The following is a 13,247-nucleotide window of genomic DNA, read 5'->3' on the forward strand; positions in this document are numbered from 1 at the left end:
AGCAGTACTTGTTTAAATTAATATGCAGTTTTCATTATTTTAGTATTTTTATTTTTATTATGCAATAAGGAATTATTTCAATTATGACTGAGAGTGTGGGATCCTGTAAAAATACTTTCTTGAAAAATTAAGGTAAGATATATCTTATCTTAATATTCTGGAAATAGGTGGTTTATTTAATATAATTTAACTGCATAGAGGAATAGTATGAATGTTAAAAAGATTAATTTCAGTGTAGTATATATATATATATACATTAGCTGCCCCATCTAGCCAGAACCTGGACCCTCTGAACTCAGGTTGGCCCAGTCAAACCCTGGAACTAACTCAGGGGCTCCTCAGGGCCTATCCCAGAACTGCAGAACTCGCTTCGTTCACCATTCCCACATTGCAGGGGGATGGCGCTTTGGACACCTGCAGAGCTTGCTTCAGTTGCCATTCCCGTCTACCTAGAGGACTCTACCTCCTGAACCCCTGCACTGTTTGTTACCCTCATGATTTTGAGAGTAATATTGGTAAATAATAAAGTATTCAGGCATTATAGAAACCTGAAAAAGAAACTAAATTACAAAAGATCGAATAATAGTAGCCATGGTAACTAAACTACATACACCTTTGATGACAAAAATTCATAACTTATTACTTTGCCATGGAGCCAGAAATATAAAAATGAAGTAAAAGGGTTAATCTTTTTTTTCCTTAATGAATATCATTAGTTTACAACTTCACTGTACTTGGAGGTGAAGAAATAATGAATATTTTCAATATTTCTTCAAGGGAGCTAGGGCCTTGGTCTGTGGCTTAAAACTTTCCATGGTATAATACAAATATATCCTGAAAATTTGAAAACAATCGTTTGGTTAGTCCTTTGAGATTTTTTGAAATGAAGTATATCTAAAAATCTTCTTTGATTGCCAAGAAACAGGTAAAAATTTGGTTGCGATTGATCAAGTAGGTTTTGTTTATTCTGAATAAAGGAATAAATTCAGGATTCAAGTTTGTGTTTTGCTATATGATTATAAAATACTGTATTCCATTTTTTTCATATTTGTTATATTCCTAATATTTAACATGAAAAATAAATTAATGAAGGTTTACAAAACGCTTTTATCTGAATTTGTGAATTTTTATGTTTTTAGATCTAGGGTTGAAAATTAAAAAAAAAAAATTAATAAATCTGTTCTAAGTATAATATATAAAATACTCATTATGCATGGTTTTGTAATCATGATTAAGTGAATTTTGGACAACATTTTATAGAATATATTTTTTCTTATCTTAAAAAACCGAATATTTACAATTATCTCAGTGGTAAAACTGATTATTAATTAATAAATGTAAGGTGATAAATTTATAAAATAATTACTTGGGATTGTAGTAAGTAAAAATGTATATATTATGGTAATAATGTAAATAAAAATAATTATGAGAAAACTTTATGAGAAAAGACATTATCTGTACAATTTAAATTCAAGTATTACATTAACAGTAATAATTGATTAAATAGTGTCTGAATAACTTATTTAAGTTGATACAATATTAAACAAATTCCGTATTTTTTTTTAATTCTCAATCCTAAAATTATGTAAATAAATTCTGTATTTCATATTGAATAATATTATTATGGTATTAATAATAGTTGAAAATCAAAACTGTTTATAATTTTTTAAGGTAATTTTATTAAAATTCAAGACTGAATTGAAGATTATCTAAGTTAAAATATATTATTATTATTATTGTTATTATTATTATTGTTATTTTCACTAAGTGAAAATACAAACCTCTATTTAGGGATTAACTAAATATATTAAATTCAACCATTTAGCAGGTTGAATGTCCACCATTACAATCCAGGATATGTGGTATGGTATCCAGTCTGAACAATACTTATATTTTTATTTGTAAAAACTAAAAATCATTTAAAAGTAGTTATTTATGTCATTCAATTAAAAACCATTAACACATAAATACAGCAATAGCTTTTTTCTGAATATAAAGAGCAATCTTTACCAGGATACTTTAAAAATTGTTAAAATAAATTATGACTAATAATAATAATAATAATGATATTTATGATAAAAATTGTATTCTAACTAAAGTTGAGCTGATAAAAATAAAAAAAAATTCAGGCGTTATAGATTTATTTTTAAAGTTGTTTTGTGTTTTATCTGCTGCTAGCTGATTTTTAGTTTGGATTCATCGAATTCTAATAAATGAAGAAAAATATTTTGCTATCAGCTTTTGCTATCGTCTTTCAAAGTATTATTATATTTAATTAAATAATAATATTACAATAGTTACAGAAATTTAAATCGAAATTATCAAATAAGATTAAAAAATTTCATCCTGAAAAATTTTACCAAAAATGCCATATTCTTGTAGATTTAATGCAGAAGAAAAAATATAAACAAGGAAGGAAATGTAAAAACTTGCCATTTGCAGAAGGATTTGAAATATTCCACAAAAGTTATTTTCATTATTGATGATTTGTTAACATTTTAATGTTTGCAGAGACATTCTGGCACAATCCACAGTATACAATAACTTTAACTGATGTTGATGAAGAAGATGACGAAGATAAATGTACCGTTATTGTAGGTTTGATGCAGAAAAATAGACGTTCACAAAGGAAGATGGGTGCAGAATGTTTAACTATAGGATTTGCTGTCTATCATGTAAGTTATTTAGTTGTTTATTTTGTAGCATTGAATTGCATTGTAAGTAAATTAAAATACCTAAAAGTAGAATGGTGAAAATTACATGGATTGGGAATGCAGTTTTTAATGTATTAATTCTGTGATGGTAAATATTGCATGTCTTAAAATAACTTAGTTAAATATGAATTAAAATGTAATATATCTGTAAGTATACCGTTTTAATGTTTTTAAAATCGCTTGTCTCACTCACCCTGTATTAATACAGTATGAATTTGACTCTTAAGGCGGATTAAATTTTTCATTGGTTTTATGTCTTTATGGTTGGCCAAGTTTAGACTTAAAATTGTGATCATAATTTATGAGTAAAGTAATTTTTTCTTAATTTCTCTAATATTATTACTAATTACAGATAGTTGTAAACTGATTTCAGACAACTGCTTTGAATGGTTATATAATGATGAATGGTTATGAATGGACGATGGTTATATAATGAATGATTATATAATGGAAGTAAACTTCCATTATATAATCATTGTCAAGCAAATTATTTTAACTGATATACTGAGATTAACTACCCTTAAAAAGATATAAAATAGAAACCAAAATTATGAGAGATAAAAACATTATGAAAGTTATTTCATACTGAATGAATAACAACTTTTTTCAAATACACTGTAGGCATGATAGATAATCCGTGCTTTGGTAATCAGAGTTTCCAATCATATGAGCCAAACGTTTTAAAAGTCTCAAATCTATTATTAACAGGTTATCTTTTTTAATATCATAAAATATATTTGACAGGCTTATTGTCCAGCTTGTCTTTGATTCCCAGTCTTTTCACTGTATAGACACAAATAAAATGTTATTTTATTGCTAGACTTTGACAGAATATGCTGTTATTAAATAGAGTTTATCTCAATATCAGTATAGAAAATGAATCAACCAAAAACTTTTGTAAGCACTGATCCATTGAAATTTCCAAGAAATCTTTCACTATGGTATCCAATTAGTGACATGAGTAATGATGCTCAATTGTTCTTTATCATAACATTGATAAACTGTAATGTATTTCTATGAACATAATTTAACATATATTCAGTTTTATATTCACTTTCTCTGTGAGTATTATATAGCAAACTGTACTTATTGTACTAGAGAATTTAAATTAACTATTTTATTTTGTCTACGTTGTCAGTTAATTAAAATGAGTTCTAAGAAAAAACATGTTTTGTTGTAAAGTGTTAAATTAGATACACAGATAAGTCAAAACACTTACAACTGTTGCCCAAGATCTCAGAACAAGTATCATGTAATAGACTGAAGATGAAACAGATAAAATTAGAATTGCATATTTCAAAAAAGCTATTTTATTAAGTGCTACTACATCAGATTGCATATGAAGGAAAATGACTAAAAAACAAATGAAGTGTATTTGTGGTTTTCTTCTGTTCATGAAAAATGCAGGCCTATTTTTTAATTAAAATTACATGAAAACCACTATATTTTCAATCTTAACTCTAAGGAGATGGAAATTTCTTTACAGCGTTACAGCAAAGGTAGGTAAATTACTTGACTGCTTTAGTATAATACGAGACTCAACTGATAAAATTTGCACACTAGCGTGCCACACAGAGACAAAAGGTACTATTGAGTTGGGCGTGGCAGCACATGATAGCTAAATCCCCCCTCTACAAACCTGCAATAACGTGTGGAAACCTGTTCGTTTTCAGTAGCAGTTAAAATGGAGTCAAATACAGCCAATATGTCAACACAGTTAAAACAGTGCACAGTGATAGAATTTTTAACAGCAGAAAATGTGAATCCTACGAATATTTTTCATTGTTTAAAAGTGGTTTACGGTAGTGAAACTGTTGACAGGAGTACTGTGAATAGGTGGATATTGAAATTTTGTGAATGTGAAGCTGGTAAAGCGACAATTGAGGATGCACCCCTCGCAGTGGACGACCAGTTTCTATGACTGATGAGAAACATCGAAAGGAGATGGACAATTTGCTTCAAAGTGACTCATCTCAAGAGGTATCTCAAAGCTAATCATTACACCACCAATGATGAGAAGAAGGAAGCTGTTGCCACTTGAATCTAAAAAAGGCCACCAGAAATTTTCAGTAATGGAATGCAAAAACTTGTCACGTGTTGGGAAACGTGTATCAATGTAAACGTGGATTATATTGAAAAATAAATACTGTGTTTTTTAGCTAAGGTATTGTACTTTTATTAATTTTTATTTCATTTTAATATCTCTTTTCATTCCCATTCTACACATATACGTGCAAAATTTATCAGCCGAGCCTTGTAACTTTATATTAACTTATGTTTTTGGAAAATGCACTTCACTACATAGAACAACAGCCCAAGTGATACTTAGTCAAATTTTTATTTTTTTTAAAATGGAGTCATCTTGCAGCAAAGACATGCAATTCTTCCAAGAAAACTAACTGATTTAGTTTACCATTTTAAAGAACTAAGGTTGCAGAGTTTACATCCCCCCCCCCCCAAACTAAGGTTACCTTTGCAAACAATTTCATCTGTTTCTTCAGAAGAAATAATGTTTTGCCATGATTTATATTTTAATTTCACACCATAATTTCATTATGACATTTTTTACTTGATTTTTCAAAATCTAGTCAGTTTTCTGTGTTTGACTACTCCTAACAGATACTAAGCATCTTTTGTTTGTAAATCTTTAGTGCTCTAATGGTCTTTTGGTTAACAGGTTGAATAAGACATTTATTGTCAGAAATAATGCTTTAATATCACCTTTGACTATACTTTCTCATCTTTGTGTGATAGAGTGTTACCATCTCAGGCCTTAAAGGTATTGTTATCTATCCAGGCACTTTTTTGTGTGGATTAAGAGGTCAGAAATCATTTAAGAGTAATGATTTTGAAAGCACTGGGCTTTTTAAATTTCCCCAATATAAGAAACTTTAACTTGTGATTCTGATATGTACTTGAGCAAGATAAAAGTATAATTCCTTCTTTCCTTTTTTTTAAAGCACAGCACTTTAGTTTCTTTTGTATAAGTTAATATTTTCTTAGGAAGCAATCTGAAATTCAGAAATTTGTAAATTTGGTCTAGAGAGTACTCTTCTTAATTAACCTGTTTTTTTATTTTGTCCCAAATGAAACAGCGACTTTCACTGTCAGTTGAAAGTTTTTGACCTATAATAAGTAGCTGCTTAATGCCACATACTTTTTCCATTTATCTAATCATTCAACGCTGCAAAGAAATTTTCACCTCCCTAGAGTTAAGATTGAAAATGTAGTGGTTTTCCTGTAATTTTAATTCAAAAATTGGCCTGCATTTTTCATGAACAGAAGCAAACCACAAATACACTTCATTTGTTTTTTAATGTAATTTTCCTTCATATGCAATCTGGATGTAGCAGTACTTATAAAATTGTTTTTTTGAAATATGCAATTCTAATTTTATCTGTTTCATATTCAGTCCATTACATGATACTTGTTCTGAGATCTTGGGCAACAGTTGTAAGTGTTTTGCCTTATCTATGTATCTAATTTAACACTTTACAACAAAACATGTTTTTTTCTTAGAACCCATTTTAATTAACTGGCAATGTAGACAAAATAAAATAGTTAATTTAAATTCTCTAATATAATAAGTACAGTTCGCTATATAATACTCACAGAGAAAGTGAATATACTGAATATATGTAATAACTGAATATATGTTAAATTATGTTCATGGAAATACATTCAGTGTACCACTGTTATGGTAAAGACAATTGAGGATCATTACTCATGTCACTGATTGAATACCATAGTGAGAGATCTCTTATAAATTTCATTGGGTCAGTGCTTGCAAAAGTTTTTGGTTGGAAAGGAAAGGTTGCAACTCCATCTGTGAGCATTATTTGGACCTCTGCCTTACCTGAGATTTGTATTAGTATAGCTCATACCTGAGAAAGAAGGTATGACATCACATCCATTATCAAGCCATAGAAGAACTGCTTTGGATTTCAGAGTGGTATAGTTGTACCTAAATTTAGTTACCACTGTGAAATATAACTATCATTGTTATTGCACTGTATTAATTCTTGTATTGTGTATATTTTTCTATACTGGCAATGTCTCTGGAATGTTTGGTGTGAGAATTGTTATTCATTTCCTGCCAAGGCTCTGAACTTAACATTTCATCTATTTTATCTTCCTTATTAAAAAATGTGGGCAAAAGTGTGCATGCACACATTCCCCCCAACACACACAAGTATATTTATTAAGTTTCAGAATTCTCAACATTTATCATGAAATCTTCTGTATCATCAGGCTGTGATAGTATTGGTAGGTTATTAGCATTGTTTATATCTGAAATGATTATAATGTCATGGTTGACTGCTTCCATTAATAAATAATTCTTTGCATTTTTGTCAGAATTTCTTTTCTTTTTTTTGAGGTTGGATGGAAATGATTTTACTAGCTTTTTACAGCTGGCTGCCTTTCTTGATGCCAACCTACTAGAGGTAATGAATTATTGAAAATTTTAGCATGTATTAAAATATTAAAAAAGAAGAAATTAATTAAAAAGAAATTTTATTTTATTTTAGTAAGTGTGTTTTAAAATTTTTCTTGGTTTTCAGTTAGAAGATCCTGAAAACCTTCCTAAGCCACTCAATTTAGAATTTTTTAGAACAACTCCATCAGTTGCTCGTTCACCTTCATTTATTAACCTCCGTGAGGTCAGCTGTCGTTTCAAACTGCCACCAGGCGTTTATTGTATTGTTCCTTCAACCTTTGAACCTCATGAAGAAGGTGAATTCCTCCTTCGTGTCTTCTCTGAGCATAAGAATAACATGGAGTAAGTTGTTATTTCTATTGCATTATGGTATTTTACTATTAAAATAACACTACTTGAATGGTACATCATGATTCAGAATGAATGATTTTTTTTTTAATCATATTTTTAAGTAACTCTGTGTTATCTTATGTTTAATACTTTTTATGTGATGGTGAGATCATGTGTTTTTTTTTTTTACCAATGTTACCACTGAAACTATTGCTTATTTAGTTTGAATGTTCAGTAGAATATTATTGGTGATGTTATGTTAAAAATACTGTGAACTGATTTTTACTGTCAACCATTTGCCTGCATTGTTTCCTCACAATTGTACAAAAAGTTGTTTCCTTATGTTTTTCTAATTGATTATTGTAATGTAAAGAGCTATTTGTTAGAGGCAGGAGAAATGAACATAACTGTATTATATAAATTTGTGAAACAAATGTTGTGTTAAGAAATGGTTTTGAAAAATAGCTGTTTCAATTGATTGGGAATTGGAACTACAAAGGTAAGATGAACTACCTCGAGATAGTGACAATAACATTGTACCATTTTAGTTTTATTACGTATGGAAAATAATGGTTTTGATTGTTGCTGAAAATTCAAGATTAGAATGAAATATGTTTTAGTTTTGTGATTTTCCATCTTGAATTTAAAGTAGCACTTGTTGGACAGCTAATTTTTTGGCTTTGAATTTTTAAATAAGTCTGTTTTTGCAATAGTTGAATATAAAATTACATAAATAATAATATTTCACATTATTACAGTTTATTAAAAGATAGCAAATTCATTAAACAAAAGGGTAGCTCTAAAATGAAATGAAATAAAAATCTTAAATCTTGATAAAATGATGATGTGCAACTACTAGTGGGAAAAAACCATTTTAATTAAATTACTACTGCAGAATGTAACTGTTTCAATTAAGTTATTAGTTTTGGAAGAAAGTTAGCAACAGTCTGGTAAAGTGAAATGGGTGGCTTTGAAACTGCTTTATTTAATGATGTCTCTGTGCAACAAATATTGTCCAAATTCATTCTTCTGTTGACGATCACTGCAGTAATTGTTTTAGTTTAACATTATTTTCTGGCATGTAATACTTATACAATTGTTGTGAATTGTCTTTTGGTGAATCCTAATTATCCTAGTTCCAAATAACCTTATTATAAGGGTTTAATTGATTTTTCTTAAATAATGAATTATTTTGCCGCAGTTAAATAAAATTCAAAATACTGCTGTTTGTTTACTGTAGAAGGATGTATTACAGAATTATTCATATAATGCATTAGTTATTATTTTTTACATGATTAGGTCATGAAAAAATTTCTGATTCTTCATTGTACAACAATGAAATGATGCTCAGTGTACCTGTTGAAAAGTAGTATTTTTATTCACAGGCTAAGCCAGTGTAATACAAAAAATACTAGGCTAGATTATACTATTTAAAAATTAACTAAAGATTTTTCCTTTCATAAGAGACTGCATTATTACTACGATTTCATATATGGTAAAAAATATTTTTTATAAAATTTTATTTTTGGAATAATTACCAAAACAGTTGTAAATATATTTATCAACTACTAGTATATAATTCCTGTATGAAACATAATTACTTTTATTTTCTCACAGTTGTTTTTGAACCTGTGTCTAGTTAAAAAAAAGAAAAAATGAAATATCTTTTCATTTTGTTACAGTAGAAGCTATGTAATTTACTTATAAGCAGTAAATCTGTTGATAAATGATTTTAAAATGTAATCTTTTTTTGCATAAATTCATTTTAGATACATAACTCCTGATTCATGTTCATCGGCTGTGAAAGTTTTAACCTTTTTTTACATTATTAATGTTTTACTTAATTTTTTTTTTAAATATCTTGATACATGATTAATTTACAAGTCTCTAATTTAATCCTGAAGACTCTAAATTCTATTTAAAACAAACAATAATTATGAAAAATTGAGTACCTCATTATAAATTTACAAGTAATTAATTAAAATTGCAAAATGTATTTTTGTAGTGGTAAATATATTTAATTTAAAATTGTATAAAATCAACATGCTACATATCTAACCTTTTCTAGTTATAAAAATACAGCTAAAGTGAAAGTTTTACAAACTTAAATTATTACACAACATAGATGACATTTTGGGGCCAATAAAACAATTTGAAATTTTTCAAATAATTCCCAACAAATTTTATTTATTCACATAATTTTCACATTTGGATGGGTGATGCGTGAACATGGACTGTTGGAACAAAGTAATATGGAAATAGAAAGATTACCACAGTGTGTGGATGCAGTTGTGTGTATTGGTTTATAACTGTTTAGAATCCCAAAATTTAAAGAATAAGAATAATACTGGAATATGTATCTATAAAATTCCAGATATCCAAGCTCAGTAAAATCAATCTTATTTCAGATTAATTGGGACTTCTGTATAATAAGTACTTTTAATAAAGATTTTTTTTTCATTTTTTCCTAATAATTTGAATCATCAGAGTAAATAATTATTATTTTATATTTTCAGAGAACATGACGAAGATGTAGGCATGGGAGAAGTAGATGTCAGGGTAAGTGTGTCATATGTAATAACAGTATCAGAAGTGTTAATTATTGCATACATAAATTAATCTTTAAGTGGTTTCAGCTGCATTGATTGTTAAAAGCCAATAGCATGCATTAGCATGCAATAGCAGGGAAAACTGTCCTATATCAATTAACATATAAAAATATATTGTATAAAAACTATTACCAAAATGTGACATTGGATATAGGCCTGTGGCATTCTATTCTTTTATTTTTTGCGTCTAAGAATATTCTAGGTCAGTCTGCTTATTAGCAGAACCTGATAAGTGATATTTTTGATCATCTTTTCCTAAATTCATTACCATTGTCATTTATTTCTGACTCTTCCAGAAAAAATATTATTAATATTTTAATAGTTCTATTATTAGAAAAATTTGTATTATTTAGATTTAGATTATATAATTTTTTATCTAACCACTATAATTTTTTTTATAAATAAGAAACTACCAAATACCATTAGATGAAGTCAAAGAGCACCTAGCAGAATATAGTGTATTTGGAGAATTACTTCATCTTTGATATATTTTTTTGTTGTTGTAAATTATACATAAAAAGCATTTTTTTAGTTTTCAGTTTTAAGAATTGCATTTAGTATGGTATGTGTAAGAATGAACCATTGTGGAAAAAATGTGTATTTATATTTAAAACTTTATTTTTACATCTCCATATATCCACATTACGTATTTTAGTAAGAATTTAGTTTTCAAATCTGTATGCAATATTTAATTTTAATTTGTTTTTTGTCAAGGATTGTTCATTTTTAATCAAATACGAGATGCAACAATAAAGTAATGAGACTGATTTTTCTTTGCAAGATGTGGCAACCCTGCAGCTTGTGTAGGCGGTGTGCCTACACAAGCTACAGGGTTGCCACATCTTTGACCTTGGTCTATAAGCTACTTTTAGTCCAAGCAGCACATTGATGCAACTGCTCAGTCGTGAGTTGTGCTGTAACAAGTGAACATGTGTTTGTGTCTCTCGTCACAGAAATGAAACCGCAAAATATTGCTCAATGGTATGCCATTTCTTTTTGCGTTAAATTGGGTGAAAACGCAACGACAACTTATGGTAAGCTTCAGAAGGCTTTTTTGGAGAGGAGGTTATGTCAAGAGCTCAAGTTTATCGGTGGCATAAAATTTTTAGTGAAGGCAGAACGAATGTTGAAGATGAAACATACTAAATGTACACTTAAAGATAAGCTAGAAGTTTTGAATTGCTTAAGTAAATGTGAGAGTGCAACAAAATTGTCTATGTAGTTCGGTAGGAAAAGCCACAATTAGTGAAGTACAAAAATTCAACAATTCTTTGCATCTTCTTCAAAAAAAAAACTTTTGAAGGCCAACATACATCAAGACCGTCACAGTATGAAAAGGTTGATGAAGCCCTCTTTCTGTGGTTTACACAGGAGAGAGAAAAAGGGCACACTCTTAAGTTGACCTCTTATTCAAGAGAAGACTATTTATCTCAATACATTGATAAATGGTGATGATTCATTTACAGCAAGCATTGGGTGGATAGATAGGTGGAGGAAACATCATGGGATTCACCAGTTAATTATCACAGAGGAGCACCTGTCAGCAGATCATACTGTAGCACAAGTACTAGAGAGAGTTTTCTGATTTATTATTACGCGAAAAATATTCTCCCCAACAAGTTTACAGTGCTGATGATACTGGCTTGAACTTCAAGGCATATCAACAAAAAATCTGACATCTAAGAAAGAAGCCTGTGCTCTGGGCTTTTAAATGAGCAAGGAGTGTGTTATGTTGACGCCGTGTAATCATGAGCAAGAAAAGCACCTATGGTAATCAGTACAACATAATGCAACACCCAGACAGAAACCGAACATTATCATATAATTGGCTCACAACAGGACAACTATTCCCAGGGACTGAAGGATTTTCTCTATCCATACAAGATAAATTAATTGTAATGAAAAACTACAAACATCATGAAAGAGAATATAGAAATAGATATGTGCAGAAAAGGGCCTACAATTCAAAGAAACTATCGAACATATAACGGGAGGTTAAGGAAATTAATATATTGGAAAAATATTATATTAATATAAAAATAAAAATAAACTTATTAATAAACAAAATGAATTTGATAAATTTGACGGACCTGGTATAACAATTGATTAAATGATTTGATAATACAATTCTGTATCATACCATGGTAGGTATAGGATGTTTTTAAATATGACAACAGTATATACATACTGACATTTTTAATGTTTTTTTACTGTATGTAATTTTAAAAGTAATATTTTTAATTTTCATATTTTAATTATGTGTATTTTATAAATTAAGTCTGTTGATGATTGAGCTGATGCTTTGAAAGTACTTTAGATAAATAGGTAAGTGCTCATACTTTTTATCATCCATTTAAGGATTTTTTGTTTGTCGGTATCTGGTGGTATAGATATTATTATCTATACCACCAGATACATATAATAGATACATACCACCAGATATTATTATTATATAATAATTATTTATTACAGTGGGTGTAATGTTTGATAAAATAATATGTATATAAAGCTATATAAAACATAGTTATTTTTTATGTAACTTATTAACAAAAATTTATTAGACACTTTGTTTTTTATATTTTTGGCTTTCTTTGATAAAATTATGTAACTTTTAACATAAAGATTTTTCTTGAAATATTACTTTTGATAATGCACAACTTTTAAAACAAAACAGTGAATTTTTCTTTGACTAATAGAAATAAAAGAACTGTGTTGAGTTGTATCAACAGGTCACTAGCTGGATATGACAAATGTTAATTTGAATTGTGGCACTAAAAAGTTTTTTAAATTTTACAACTAGATTGAGTAAAAACATAATGTACTGTCATTTTCAATTTACTCTTTTTCTGTACAAAAAAGAGTTAGGTTACCTCAATTTCAATAAATATAAATGAATAAACTGCTTATACTTTCTCTTAAGACAGAATGTGCATTTAAGGGAATAATTTTGTGAAAAATGTATTGTTTCTATTTCAGATAAAAGAAGAAGAACCTGAAGAACCAGAAGAGAAAAAAGAATCTGAGGAAAGAATTAAACAGTTTTTTGGAAAGTTGGCTGGTGATGATATGGAAGTTGATTGGATGGAACTTAAAGAGATTCTTGATTACGCTATGAGGAATGGTAAATTTTACATTTTTATGTACTTGTTTTCATAC

The 13,247-nt window shown here is 28.6% G+C and overlaps 1 protein-coding gene across 6 annotated transcripts in view; it reads left to right on the top strand.

The window, feature by feature from the left end:
• The window catches only part of LOC142320527 (calpain-B-like), a 250,197-nt gene that overhangs the window by 214,793 nt on the left and 22,157 nt on the right, over nt 1–13,247 (top strand). For 5 of the 6 annotated variants that reach the window (XM_075358413.1, XM_075358411.1, XM_075358415.1 and 2 more), the window contains 4 exons: nt 2,512–2,675; nt 7,277–7,494; nt 9,999–10,041; nt 13,068–13,212. In XM_075358413.1, the coding sequence (XP_075214528.1) occupies nt 2,512–2,675; nt 7,277–7,494; nt 9,999–10,041; nt 13,068–13,212 (570 nt within the window). Of the gene's footprint in view, nt 1–2,511; nt 2,676–7,276; nt 7,499–9,998; nt 10,042–13,067; nt 13,213–13,247 lie in introns of those variants that run through there. The other variant, XM_075358416.1, reaches the window with a different exon arrangement.

The sequence above is a fragment of the Lycorma delicatula genome, chromosome 2, assembly GCF_047948215.1.
Source record: "Lycorma delicatula isolate Av1 chromosome 2, ASM4794821v1, whole genome shotgun sequence".
NCBI lineage: Eukaryota > Metazoa > Arthropoda > Insecta > Hemiptera > Fulgoridae > Lycorma > Lycorma delicatula.